Source organism: Gavialis gangeticus, unplaced genomic scaffold (genome assembly GCF_001723915.1).
Source record: "Gavialis gangeticus isolate Ggan-Ray unplaced genomic scaffold, GavGan_comp1, whole genome shotgun sequence".
Lineage (NCBI taxonomy): Eukaryota > Metazoa > Chordata > Crocodylia > Gavialidae > Gavialis > Gavialis gangeticus.
Window position 1 is genome coordinate 6,866,780 of NW_017728973.1, and position 12,435 is coordinate 6,879,214.

The following is a 12,435-nucleotide window of genomic DNA, read 5'->3' on the forward strand; positions in this document are numbered from 1 at the left end:
AGGATCTGGAACCAACTTCTAAGCAAAGTAGTGCTGGCTCCTACCCTGGGTGCCTTTAAGACAAGGCTAGACTATCACCTTGCTTGGGTCGTTTGACCCCAGTACTCTTTCCTGCCATGGCAGGGGGTCGGACTTGATGATCTGCTCAGGTCCCTTCCAACCCTACCTACTATGAAACTATGAAACCTGGCCGGAGCTGCTGCTCATATCTTGGAGGTACAGGGCAGGAACTATGGGGATAGCAGGAGGTTCCTGGTCCTGAGGCATCAACTAAAACTATACCCTGCTGGGGCTGGATGGTGTGGTGGGACTGCCGGTGGTGGGGCAGTCTCCAGGAAATGCCACACCTGTGCCTAGTGAAGGGTGAGTATGGGGTGCTAGAAAGCCTTAGCCCCCTGCTGCCTTGTGGGTTATCCCATGGAGGAGAAAGGCTAGGCGAGCACACCCCAAAGACAAAGCAAGGGCCCAGGCTTACAGTGAGGCTTGAGGCAGGACCCAGGTTGTGTGAAGGGACCTGAGGCAGAGCCCAGGCTCAAAGCAAGTCCTGAGATGTATGAAGGAGCTGGGTGTGAGGCTCCAGGGAGGTGGGGCCCCAAGACCATGAAGGAGCTGGGTGTGAAGCTCCTGGGGCAAGAGGATTGTGGTCCAATGTCAGCCAGGAGATGAGGGGACCAAGAGGGCCCCAAGCCAGGCAGGGAGCCCAAGGAAAGGGAGGGGCTGGAAGCCCTGAGTAAATGAGATTGAGAGTCCAGTGTGAGGGCACAGGGATTGAGAGCCCGCTGTGGGGGCATGGGAGTGAGAGTCCCAATGTAAAGCACTGGAGTGCGAGTCCTAGTGTGAGGACACTGGATTATAGGCCGGGTGTTAGGCTATGTATGCTAAGGCTGGGTGTTAGGCCATGGATGCCATCTGTGAGGCATGGGACATGGTATAAGGGTAGGTTTGGAGCTGTGTATAGGTCTTTGGCATCAGGGCAAGTAAATGGGCAGCCTCCCACCTTTTTATCAACTTTATTTTGTTTTCATCGAAGGCATGGCAGGTGAGGTAGGCGGCCAGTTAGCCCTGAAACAAGTGAGCGGGCCAACGATCAGACCAGCCCCGGGATGCCCACTTATTATAGATGGGTACAAACTGTTTAAGAAGGACAGGTGGGGACAAGAGGAGGAGGAGAAGGAGTTGCTTTTTATGTAAAAGAGCTGCATAACTGCTCAGAGATCCAGTACGAAACTGGAGACAAGCCTGGTGAAAGTCTTTGGGTTAGGGGTAGAGGGGAGAAAAACAAGGGTGATACCAAGGTGGATGTCTGGTTTAAACCACCAGACCAGGCGGAAGTGGTGGATAATGCTTTCTTCAAACAGTCAACAGGAGTTTCCCGATCACAGGCCTTGGTTCTCATGGGGGACTTCAATCACCCTGACATCTGCTGGGAGGGCAATCCAGCAGTGCGCAGGCAATCCAGGAAGGTTTTGGAGAGTACTGAGGACAACTTCCTGGTGCAAGTGGTGGAGTGGCCCACAAGGGGCTGCGCTCCTTTTGACCTGCTGCTCACAAACAGGGAAGAATTGGTGGGGAACATAGTAATGGATGGCAACTTGGGCAGCAGTGACCACGGGATGATTGAGTTCAGGATCCTGAGGAAAGGAAGGACAGCAGCAGAGTAAGGACCGTGAAGAGTAAGGGCTTCACCAAAGGAGACTTTGTCACACTTCGGGAACTCATAAGCAGGGAACTCCCCTTGGAAGTCAGCGTGAGGGAGAGAGGAGTCCAGCAGAGCTGGCTATATTTTAAAGAAACCTTACTGAAGGTACAGGAACAAACCATCCCGATGTACAGGAAGACTAGAAAGTATGGCAGAAGACCAGCTTGGCTTAGCAGGAAACTTTTCCATGAGTTAAAACACAAAAAGGAAGCTTATAAGAAGTTGAAACTTGGACAAATGATTAGCGAGGTGTATAAGAGTATTGCTCGGACATGCAGGGATGAAACCAGGAAAGTCAAAGCACAATTGGAGCAGTGGATGTGATATACCTTGATTTTAGCAAGGTTTTTGATACTGTCTTCCACAATGTTATCGCCAGCAAGCTAAGGAAGTCCAGGTTGGATGAATGGACTGTAAGGTGGCTAAAAAACTGGCTGGATTGTCAGGCTCAAGGGGTAGTGATCAATGGCTCAATGTGTAGCTGGTGGCCAGTATCAAGTGGAGTGCCTCAGGGATCGGTCCTCAGGCCAGTTTTTTGTTCAATACCTTCACTAATCATCTGGAATATGGGGTGGAGGGCCCCCTCAGAAAATCTGCAGATAACACCAAGCTGTGGGAAGTAGTAGATATGTGGGAGGGTAGGGCTAGGATTCAGAGAAACCTCGACAAATTGAAGGATTGGGCCAAAACAAATCTCATGAGGTTCAATAAGGACAAGTGCAAAGTCCTGCAGTTAGGATGGAACAATCCCATGCACCAGTACAGGCTGAGGACTGACTGGCTAAGCAGCAGCTCTGAAGAAAAGGACCTGGGGGTTACAGTGGACAGTAAGCTGAGGATGAGCCTACAGTGTGCCATTGTTGCCAAGAAGGCCAATGCCATACTGGGATCCATTAGTAGCAGCACTGCCAGCAGATTCAGGGAAGCAATTATTTCTCTATTCGGCACTGATGAAGCCACATCTGGAGTACTGTATCCAGTTTTGGGCCCCACACTACAGAAAGGATATGGACAAACTGGAGAGTCCAGTGGAGGATAACATAAATGGTGAAGGGCACATGACTTCTGGGGAGAGGCTGAGGGAACTAGACTTATTGAGTCTGGAGAAGAGAAAATTGAGGGGGGATTTAATAGCAGCCTTCAACTACCTGAAGAGGGGTTAGAAAGAGGATGAAGCTAGACTGTTCTCTGTGCTGGTAAATGACAGAACAAGCAGCAATGGCCTCATGTTGCAGCAAGGGAAGTTTACGTTAGATATTAGGAACAATTTTCTCCTTAGGAGGACAGTAAAACACTAGAACACGTCACCCAGAGCCATTGTGGAATCTCTATCCTTGGAAGTTTTTAAGACCTGGCCAGACAAAGCCTTGGTTGGGATGATATACAGTAGACCCCCGATGTACGCTATTCCAATTTGTGTGTGTCTCGCATTTACACAATTTTTTTATTAGGGTCTGGACTGGAACATGTCCCTTGAGATGCACGTCACTCACGTATATATGCAAACGCCTCACAAGATTTGCAGGCAGAATCAAGCAGAGCTGTGCTGCCATTGTGGTAGCAGCATCTCAAGATGCATACATGAGATGTTAGACATGCTTCCTAAAGGCGATTCTGCCAAGAAGAGGGGAAAAAAAGCTATGACTAAGGTATTTCTGGGGTACACTATTCTATTATTTCCTATGGGGAAAGTTACATGAAATTCCCCCGGAATGCAGTACTCATGTAAATTGGGGGTCTACTGTAGTTGGGAATGGTCCTGCTTTGAGCAGGGGGTTGGACCCCATGAGGTCCCTTCCAACCCTAATTTTCTTTGATTTCTGTGTTGGAAATCAAAAAATGGTCTTTCTGATGCTTGGACAAGGACCCTTTGTATTCCAGATCAAGTGGGGGAAATTGACTCCACAAAGCAGCCTTTTCCAATGGTTCACACTCTGTTTTGCACTGGAGCCTGAAGTCTGAGTATCTGCAGACTTTGCATGTCTCCAGTGTAAGGATCTCATCTTGCCCTGATTCTTTCAAAGGGCACTGAGTGATCAGTCACATCTTCAACCAATTCCGCTGGATCTGGGACAGCTCAGCTCTTCTGAAATAGCAGGCCTGAAATGTCTCTACCTCAGCTTTCCAAAAATTGAAACACCATAACAAAAAGAAAAAAAGAGTGGCTACGTGAAAAACTGTGACCCAAGTGTGCCCATCCCGCTGGGCGCGGAGTGCCCCCAGCCGAGGCCTGGAATGTTGAACATCACATCAGAGGCATTTCACATCTCCCCGGGAGGAGCCGATGAGTCCAAAAATGGAAGGGAGGGAAAAAACTTTTGGCTGATACTGCATGGTCACATATGGTTTGCTTTGGTATTTTGGGACCCTGCGTGTAATGAACAAAGGAGCCCTTTCAGGCTTGGGAACCCAGAACAGGAGGGAGACTTTTCTCTGAGGAGGTCAAAGCTTTCTGCTGCCTCACAACACTCCTATTATGTATCCAGACAAGGAAACTGAGGCACAGAGCAGAGAAGCAACTTGTGGTGAAGGAAGAACAGCAGAGGATGGATCTGTCTGGACAGGCCCAGCATAAAGACTCTGGACCATAACTGCAGGACACTGGGCAAGACAGATGTAGGGGCTGCAACAACAAGGCTGCTTTTCCTTTCTTATGCCTGGAGGCACAGATCAGTGGAGGGGAACCCCGGAGTCCTATGCACTGCTGCTATTTCTAACCACTCAACCACATGCCCTCAAAAGTGAGCCAGCCTGCTCTGCAGCTGATCCCTAGGCAGCAAGCTGCTGTGAGATCAAGAGGAAGGAAAGGTGAGGAACTGACAGCGGAGGGAGAGGCCCCTGTCTGATTTCCCCAGCCACTCAGGCATGCAGCAGCGCCTAAGGCCCAGATTCTCCCCAGTCCCTGCCAACATCCTCTTGGAGGAGGAGGGTGGGAGAACAAGCACGTTGGAGAAGGGAACCTGGCAGCCATTCTCCCCTCTTTGAAATGTGTCTTTGTTGTTCCAAAGGGAGGAGAAAAATATGGCCCCACGGTTACGCCGGCATGCCTGTGGAAGCTGCTGATTCCTAGCCACCTCTCCACCCCCCCAACTCCAGCACAGATCTAACGGGCCACAGCTCCCAGACACTTTGCAATCAAATTATACCCCCACCCTCTAATTTGACCTAAATAGGAGCATCTGCAAACAACCCACAATAGACTCATGACAAGCTCTGCTGCCAGAACAGTGTCAAACCCCAGCAGTATAGCGCCAGGCTCCTCCTCCTGCCTTTTTGCCTTAACTCTTTCCTGCCAAGCTATGGCACCTCTGCTCTTCACTCTGGCAGGCAGGGTTGTTTAGCTGGGAAGGATGACTTGGGCCTCGCTGACCCAAAACAGTGGAACCTCTTGACCTCAACCAGCATAATTAAAGGGGCACAACCCACTCCTCGGGAAGTACTGGGCTGTATTTGCAACAAGGGAGATTTAGGCTGAATATTAGGAAGAACTTCCTCCCTATCAGGGTGGTTAAGCACTGGACAGATTCCCCAGGGTGGCTGGGGAGTCTCTGCCGTTGGACATTCTTAAGTGCAGGTCAGACAAACACTTGTCTGGGATAGTCTAGACGGGGATTATCCTGCTTTGGGCACGGGGTTGGATGTGACGGCCTCTTGAGGTCCCTTTCAGCTTTGTTTTTCTGTGGACATAGTTATATTGGTATGAAGGTATTTCTGCCAGCATTATCCCCAAAAACGAAGAAAAAAACAGCTGTATTACTACCAGACCCTATCAACTGGCAAAACCAAATCCTACCCCAAACCAAATGGATACAGTGGTATTAAAAACCATCTCAGATCAGGGCTCAGTTTCTGGCCCAGAGCATAAGCAGGACAGGTATTCACTGATTAATAACTGGCTTGCTTTTAAAAAGTGAGATAAAATTAGAACTATTTTTCGGCATTCCCCATATGGGGCCCAGATTTCGGCACCCTCTGGTTTTGACTGTGCAAATCCACGCCCTCCTCTCCTGAACCAGCCTGGTTGCTCCTTTGTTTGTGAGCTAGGATCAGGTTAAGTTTTATGGCACCTGTGCAAACAGTGGGTAAAATGCCCACTTGGGATGGATTTACAGCACAGCTCCCAAGACAGAAAACCTGCCCTGGACCTTGGAATGGATTCTAGGGCATGGACAGGATGGCCAGAATGGTGGGAAGAGACCCAAAGTAGTTTCAAGGCATAGCATGCCAAAAGGAGAAAAACCTGGAACTGCGACAGGTTAGCCAAGTGCCATGGTAAGGAAGGGGCTCATTTGTTTTGTGCCATGGACAGACAAGACCAAGAGGTGGGATCCTGTGGGGAACATACCTGAACCCAGCAGCGGGGACTCCAGGCTAAGACTGGGCAGGCTCCCCGTGTGGCTGAAGGAGCGGGATGAGTTGCCAATGCTGGTGCTGACCAGGGAGCCCCCAGAGAAGGGGGAGGCAGAGGTAGCAGTGGACCCAGCCAGCTGGGCCCCCAGGACCTCCTTGCTCTTGCCGCCTTTTGGCCGACCAGGCCCATGCTTGTTTTTCTTGCTGGCCTTGTGCTTCTTCTCCTTCAGCACCTCCCCATCCTCGATGCTGAGGGACGGCATGCGCTTGTGGCTGCTGCCGCCACCATTGCCACTGCTGCCGCCACCTCCTGAGGGGCCACTGACTGGATTCGAGGCCTTGTAGTCCACAGGGGAGGTGTCCCGGCCCCTCTGCTGGCTCACAGCTGAGGTGGAGAAACGCATGATGGAGCCAAAGCCAGAGAAGATCACCTTCTGCTCGAAGACGTCCCCCTTCTGCCCTTCATAGAGTGGGGAGCAGTGGGAAGAGGAGGAGGAGGAGACAGGCTTCCGGTACTTTTCCTCCTCCTGCTCTAGCTTAGGGAATGTCACAAAGTCCTGGGAGCACTGCAAAGAGCTGCATGAAGTGCCTAGGGAGAGCAGAGAGGAAAGAGGTGGTGGGACTCACCATAGCAGCAATTCAGCCCCTCAGGGCAGCCGCAGCAAGGGTAGAAAAATATATGGTCATCCCACTGGTCCTGGGAAGAATCTGGCTAGGTTAAAGTTGGACGCAGACCCCATAAAACTCCAATCTGAAGCTCAGAAGACTGCAGATGCTGGGTTTTAGTTCAGGTCCATCCCCAGGGCTGCCAAAAGCTTAAGGCTCAGACACACAGACCAAAGAAGGGAGGGCAGGTGCTGCACATGCTGCTTCTGAGCAGTATCCTTTCCCCTCCACCCGTTATTCTGATACAGCATCCTCCTTTCCTTGTAGTGCGGACAGGAGAGGGACTCCAACCCACATCTGGACCTGCTTATCCCCTCCCACATGGAGTTAATCCCAGTAAGACTTTGTCTTTCCCTGGTGAGACCAAACGGGCTTATATAAAGAGTAATGAAACTTCCTGACCTCCCCAGGAGGTGGTTCACTAGTGTTACAGAGAGTGGAGAAACTAAGGAACTGGGAGAAATAAAGCCACTTCACCAAAGTAATGCCGTGAATCAGAAGCAAAGCTGCAAATTGAAGCCCAGCATCCTGACTCCCTGCTGCTGGCTAAAGTTGAGACCCTTTATTTTCTAAGGTGATATATTTTAGAAGGGTGCCTGCAACGGCAGGAGCAGCTAGGACATTTGTACTAAGAAAGCATCAGCAGCCAATGCTTGGGAATTTAATAAGTAGGTCTGAATTCCTTCATGGCTGCAATCTGTTCCACCCACCCCACTGGAGGGACAGGTCTGGTTCCAGTCAGCCCCACAAAGGGGACTTCATAGGGTCAGACTCCTTCACTGAAGTCAATGAAGTTTTGCAGAGGGCCAACAACTCCATGAGTTTATGCTTCTCTCCACACAGTTTATCTGTCAGATGGGAGACACTTCCCAGCACTTTGTCTTGGGAGCTATTCTTGCTCCTTTTGCTAGTGTCATGCAAAATTTTCTCACTTTTCTCCTCCCTCCCTTGGTCTCCCCTCCCTTCTCTTCTCCCTGCCATCCATCCATTACCTGCAGGCTGGAACGTCCCGCTGGAGGTGGCCGAGCTGAAGCCAGTTGAGCTTTTTCCGCTTCCCGTCTTCTTCCCCTTGTGGCTGGTGCCATGGCTTGAGGATTTCTTGCCTTTCACCTCTGATCTGCTGCCCTCAGAGCTCTCCTTATTACCCTCATGGTGGCTGGTGGAGCTCTGGAAAGGGCATAAGCAAAGGGTAGTGCAATCAGTCCCAATATGTATGTATCAGCTCACTCTTGATTGATTTTCCACTTAAGACAAATAATTCTAATGAAGGGATGGTCCTGGTATAACCCAGGGCCAAGTTATTCTCCTCCTACATGCCCTCAACACATTCAACAGAGGGGAAAAGAAACATTTTTATATGCCAGCTGTTTTGGGGGCACTGGACTTGAGACCCCTAGGCTCTCCATAGTTTCAGCTCCCATTGACTTCAACTGGGTGATGTCTAGCTAAGCATCAGTCTGCCTCGCATGCTGATCAGGACTGTCTCATTGTATCCATGTGCTCCCTGGATGTATTCACCTGTGCTCCCTGGATGTATTCACAGGTGAATACATCCAGGAAGCACAGAGATACAATGAGACAGTCCTGATCAGTATGCAAGGCAGACTCTGACGCTTAGCTGGATATCACCCAGGTTCCCTTCCGACTCAGAAAGTCCTTCTGATGTGTAAATAGGCTCTGGGATATCATAAACTTTGGGGAGTAGAGTAAGGGTTTAGGGATGTTCAGAATATCCTCAGGCCATTTAGCTCCAGAGGCCTAACTGGACACTTGAGCACCCTGGATGGCACTGGCACATGAGGCAGTGTTGGTGGTTGCGCTGATGGTGATGGTGGCCAAGCTGACAGCATAGCTGCTGCTATTTTTGCACCCCTACTGGGGTCAGCGACTGGGGCCAGTGCCCCAGTTTCCCCTTCATTGCTAAGCCACTGACAATTATTTTGCATAGATTTAATCTCCAGACACTGACAACATTTTCATAGCTTTCATAGACATTAGGGCTGGAAGGGACCTAGAAGATCACTGAGTCCAGCCCCCCGCCTGAAGGGCAGAAAGTCAGCTGGGGTCATAGGATCCCAGCAAGATAAGCATCCAATTTACTCCTGAAGGTGTTCACTTGACCCACATGTGCAAAGTCACAGATGTTAGAGATGGAAAAGACCTCCAGGGACATATGCCCTTCCCCTAACACAGGGCTGCTCCATACAGCCTGTTTTCTAATGCTCAGTCCAAGCTGCTGTTTAAAAGGACTAAACATTGAACTGTCCACTGCTTTTCTTGAGAAACCCTTCTTTCCATTGTCTGCCAGCCCCCACCGTGGGGAAGCTTGTTCCCTTTTCTTAAGATCACCCCCTCATTCTTAAGATCACCCCCTCATTCTAGTTCTGCTCCCTATTTAGCTTGCCTTTGTTTTCTGGTCTCTATATGCTTCCAATGCTGGGAGACATACATGCTCTCTTAGCTGAGCTACATGGATTTAGGCTACTTTTTCTTCATAGAGGACTAATAATTCCAAAAGGATTTGATCGCTTCTTTTATGAACCTTTGGAAATTCCAGTCCTTGGGGCTTTCTTTTCAAAAGCACCAAACAGGGCCCCTCCAATTCAGGTGAACAGATTCAGCAAGTGACCAGTGTGTCAGAATCAGGCCATGAGCTCTTGCAAGTCTCTCCAGTCCCTTAGTCATTTTCCTTTGGTTCTACTCAGAGATATCAATATCTTTTTTGCTAAAATGCATGGAAGATAATATTCCATGTGAAGTCATGCCTACTCAAAGAGTATTAATCCCCTGCTTTCTGAAGTGATATTTCTATGTAAGACACCCCATGCTGCTTACAAGTGTTGAATTTATTAGTACAACTCCATTTGTGCCCCCATTATACTTTGTCGCTACTCTTCAGTGCCATGCCACATGCCATTGTCTCCAGGAGCACCAGGGTACCTAACCAAGAAGGGTACCTAGATCCTCCCATGAAATCTATTGAAGTAAATGGTTGACCAAATGCAATTATTGGCGCAGTATTTTGCACAGTGCAGTTACAGATGCTACAGAAAGCACCTCAGGAAATGGAGAAGCCTACATATCCACCTACATGGATCAAAACTGACCAAATATGCCTGGAGCTTGGAAATCCAGTGGGCTGTCCAAGAGGGAATGGGGATACATGGGGACCGGGAAGCCCTCAGGGCACCTGTGCTGGGACAAAGAATTCTTTTGCCAGTTCAAAATTAGCCCAGAAAAGATCAAAAATCACTACCTGCAAGATGCTACTTTTGCAAAGTCAGACTTTTGACCCTCACTGAAACTTGATGGGTTCAGTCCAAAATAAAAATCCATGAACTAGTACAAGGTTCTTCTATTGCCCCAGACAGGCAAACAGGAGCAAACTACAGAAAAATATGGTTCCTGCTCTTGACTCCACTGCCCCAACTCCAAGTGCCCTTTCCTTGGGGTGGATTAATCAAATGGGCTTGTGATGCAGACCCATTAATGCCCAGATAAAAATTGACCCCTGTTCCTCCTGCTTGGTTTAATCACTCTGCACAGTTCAACAGCTGGCAGCCTAATGCATACCAGATGTGCCAAGAATATGAAAGACAGGAGGAAGGGAGCGGTGGAAATTGGGAAGGAATATGTATTTTCTCGTCACAAAGTCCTGGATGTAGAGGATTAAGCCCTCTTGATTTATGATCACAGAGGGAGTATGAAAATCTTTCCGACCTTCCACATCTGCCAGGGGAAGACAGAATGGGAGGGGGGAGGAGTTTCTGGGAGCTATGGTAAGCATTGAGGCTGTTCCACAGGCTGCCTTAGGGAAGGCAAAGTTCACATCTCAAGGAGATACTGCCTGTAATAACCACAAGCCCCTGGAGATGGCACTTGGAGTAGATGCAAAGCCCTCAGGACTCCTCTATAAACTCATCTCTTTGGGTCGACTTACAAGGTGCACAATGCTACATAAGTAAAGCAAGAAGGAGGTAGAAACCACATCAAAGAGCATTCTTGTTAATCCAATATGCCAAGAGGGATCTGGATAGGTTACAGGGGTGGGCTAACAGGAACAGGATGCGTTTCAATATGGACAAGTGCAGGGTGCTGCACTTGGGCAGTAGGAACCAGCAGCACACTTACACAATGGGGAACTCCCTACTTGAGAGCACGGAGGCAGAAAGAGATCTTGGAGTCATTATTGACTCCAAGATGAACATGGGCCGACAATGCGAGGTCATGGTTGGCAGGGCTAACCGGACCTTGTCGTGCATCCACAGGTGCATCTCGAGTAGAGCCAAGGAGGTGATCCTCCCCCTCTACGCGACGCTGGTCAGGCCACAGCTGGAGTATTGTGTCCAGTTCTGTGCGCCCCATTTCAAGAGGGATGTGGACAACATGGAGAGGGTCCAGAGGAGGGCCACCCGCATGATCCGGGGACAACAGGGCAGACCCTACAGTGAGAGACTGCGGGACCTGAACCTATTCAGCCTCCACAAGAGAAGGCTGAGGGGGGACCTGGTGACCGTCTATAGACTCACTAGGGGGGACCAGAAGGGTTTGGGGGAGACGCTGTTTCCCCTAGCGCCCGCTGGCATAACAAGGAGTAATGGGCACAAGTTGATGGAGAGGAGGTATAGATTGGACATCCGCAAAAACTACTTCACAGTTAGGGCGGCTAGGAGCTGGAACCAACTTCCAAGGGAAGTGGTGCTGGCTCCTACCCTGGGGGTCTTTAAGAAGAGGCTGGATGCCTACCTGGCTGGACTCATTTGAGTCCCATTTCTTGTTTTGGGGTTTTGTTGTTCTCCCGCCCTGGCAGGGGGGGCGGGCTAGAAGATCTACTAGGTCCCTTCTGACCCTAAATCTATAATCTATGAATCTATGACAGTGTGGGGGGTAAATAATGAATCAGCAGCGGGTGGTGGGGTGAAATCTAAGCTGGAAAATAAATCTTGATAGGAAAATTAAAAGAAGGAGTTAACAGAGGGGCCAAGCCAGCTTGGTGACCAGTACTGAACAGGATGTAGAGTTGGTCATTGCAAGCAATGAAAACTAGGTCCCAGTAAAGCCAATGGGAAAACTCCCACTGAGTTCAGTGGAGCAGGGATTTTACCCCATGCCCTTGGAGAGTGTCTTGGTGACTTCTGTGTGCAACACACTGGAGGTCACAAACCAGATGCTATCAGAGCCAGACATGCCAGACATGCCATACCTGGCAGCCTCTCTCCTCCTTGGTAGCCTCTACAAAGAGGCTGTTCTTAGCGTAAAGACACCTGTATTCTGTTCTCATCCGTGCTGTGTGCCGGGGAACATCAGAGCCCTTCTTTGTATCTCACTTTCCTCTCTTGTAAACTCTGGTGAGGCCAGGATTTTCTTTCTCGCTGTGTGTGTGCACAGTGCCTGCCACAGCAGGGCCTCAATCTTGGCTGGTCCTACAGTAGGTCCAGGGATGAATAAACAATAAAGATTGTAACCCCATCTCATTTCTAGTGAGAGTCTCTTGGGCTCAAGTCTGCAGCAGATTAGAAATAGGATGAAGGAAGCCTGCTGGGCTGGGGCCTGAGTGGTACCTGTCCTGTGCTTGAACAGAGACCTTTACTCTGCAAAGCTATCAACTTTTCCTCAATGTGAAATCTGCCAGAAGAGAATTAAATTTACAGGATGCAGTGTGTGTGTGTGTGTATTAGTGTCCCCACGCTTCAAAATGGTGGCAGGGTGCTTTAACTAAA

General features: G+C 49.6%; 1 protein-coding gene and 1 long non-coding RNA gene across 7 annotated transcripts in view; one reads left to right on the forward strand and one right to left on the reverse strand.

The window, feature by feature from the left end:
• Positions 1 to 12,435, reverse strand: part of MLLT6 (MLLT6, PHD finger domain containing) — a 108,327-nt gene that overhangs the window by 32,689 nt on the left and 63,203 nt on the right. For all 6 annotated transcript variants that reach the window (XM_019507696.1, XM_019507672.1, XM_019507688.1 and 3 more), the window contains 2 exons: positions 7,708 to 7,882; positions 6,045 to 6,638 (listed from right to left, as the gene is read on the reverse strand). In XM_019507696.1, coding sequence (XP_019363241.1) covers positions 6,045 to 6,638; positions 7,708 to 7,882 — 769 coding nt within the window. The remainder of the gene's footprint in view (positions 1 to 6,044; positions 6,639 to 7,707; positions 7,883 to 12,435) is intronic.
• Positions 3,321 to 7,696, forward strand: LOC109290882. The gene is made up of 3 exons (XR_002095702.1): positions 3,321 to 3,348; positions 3,581 to 4,507; positions 6,983 to 7,696. It is a non-coding gene; the product is annotated as an uncharacterized LOC109290882 (long non-coding RNA).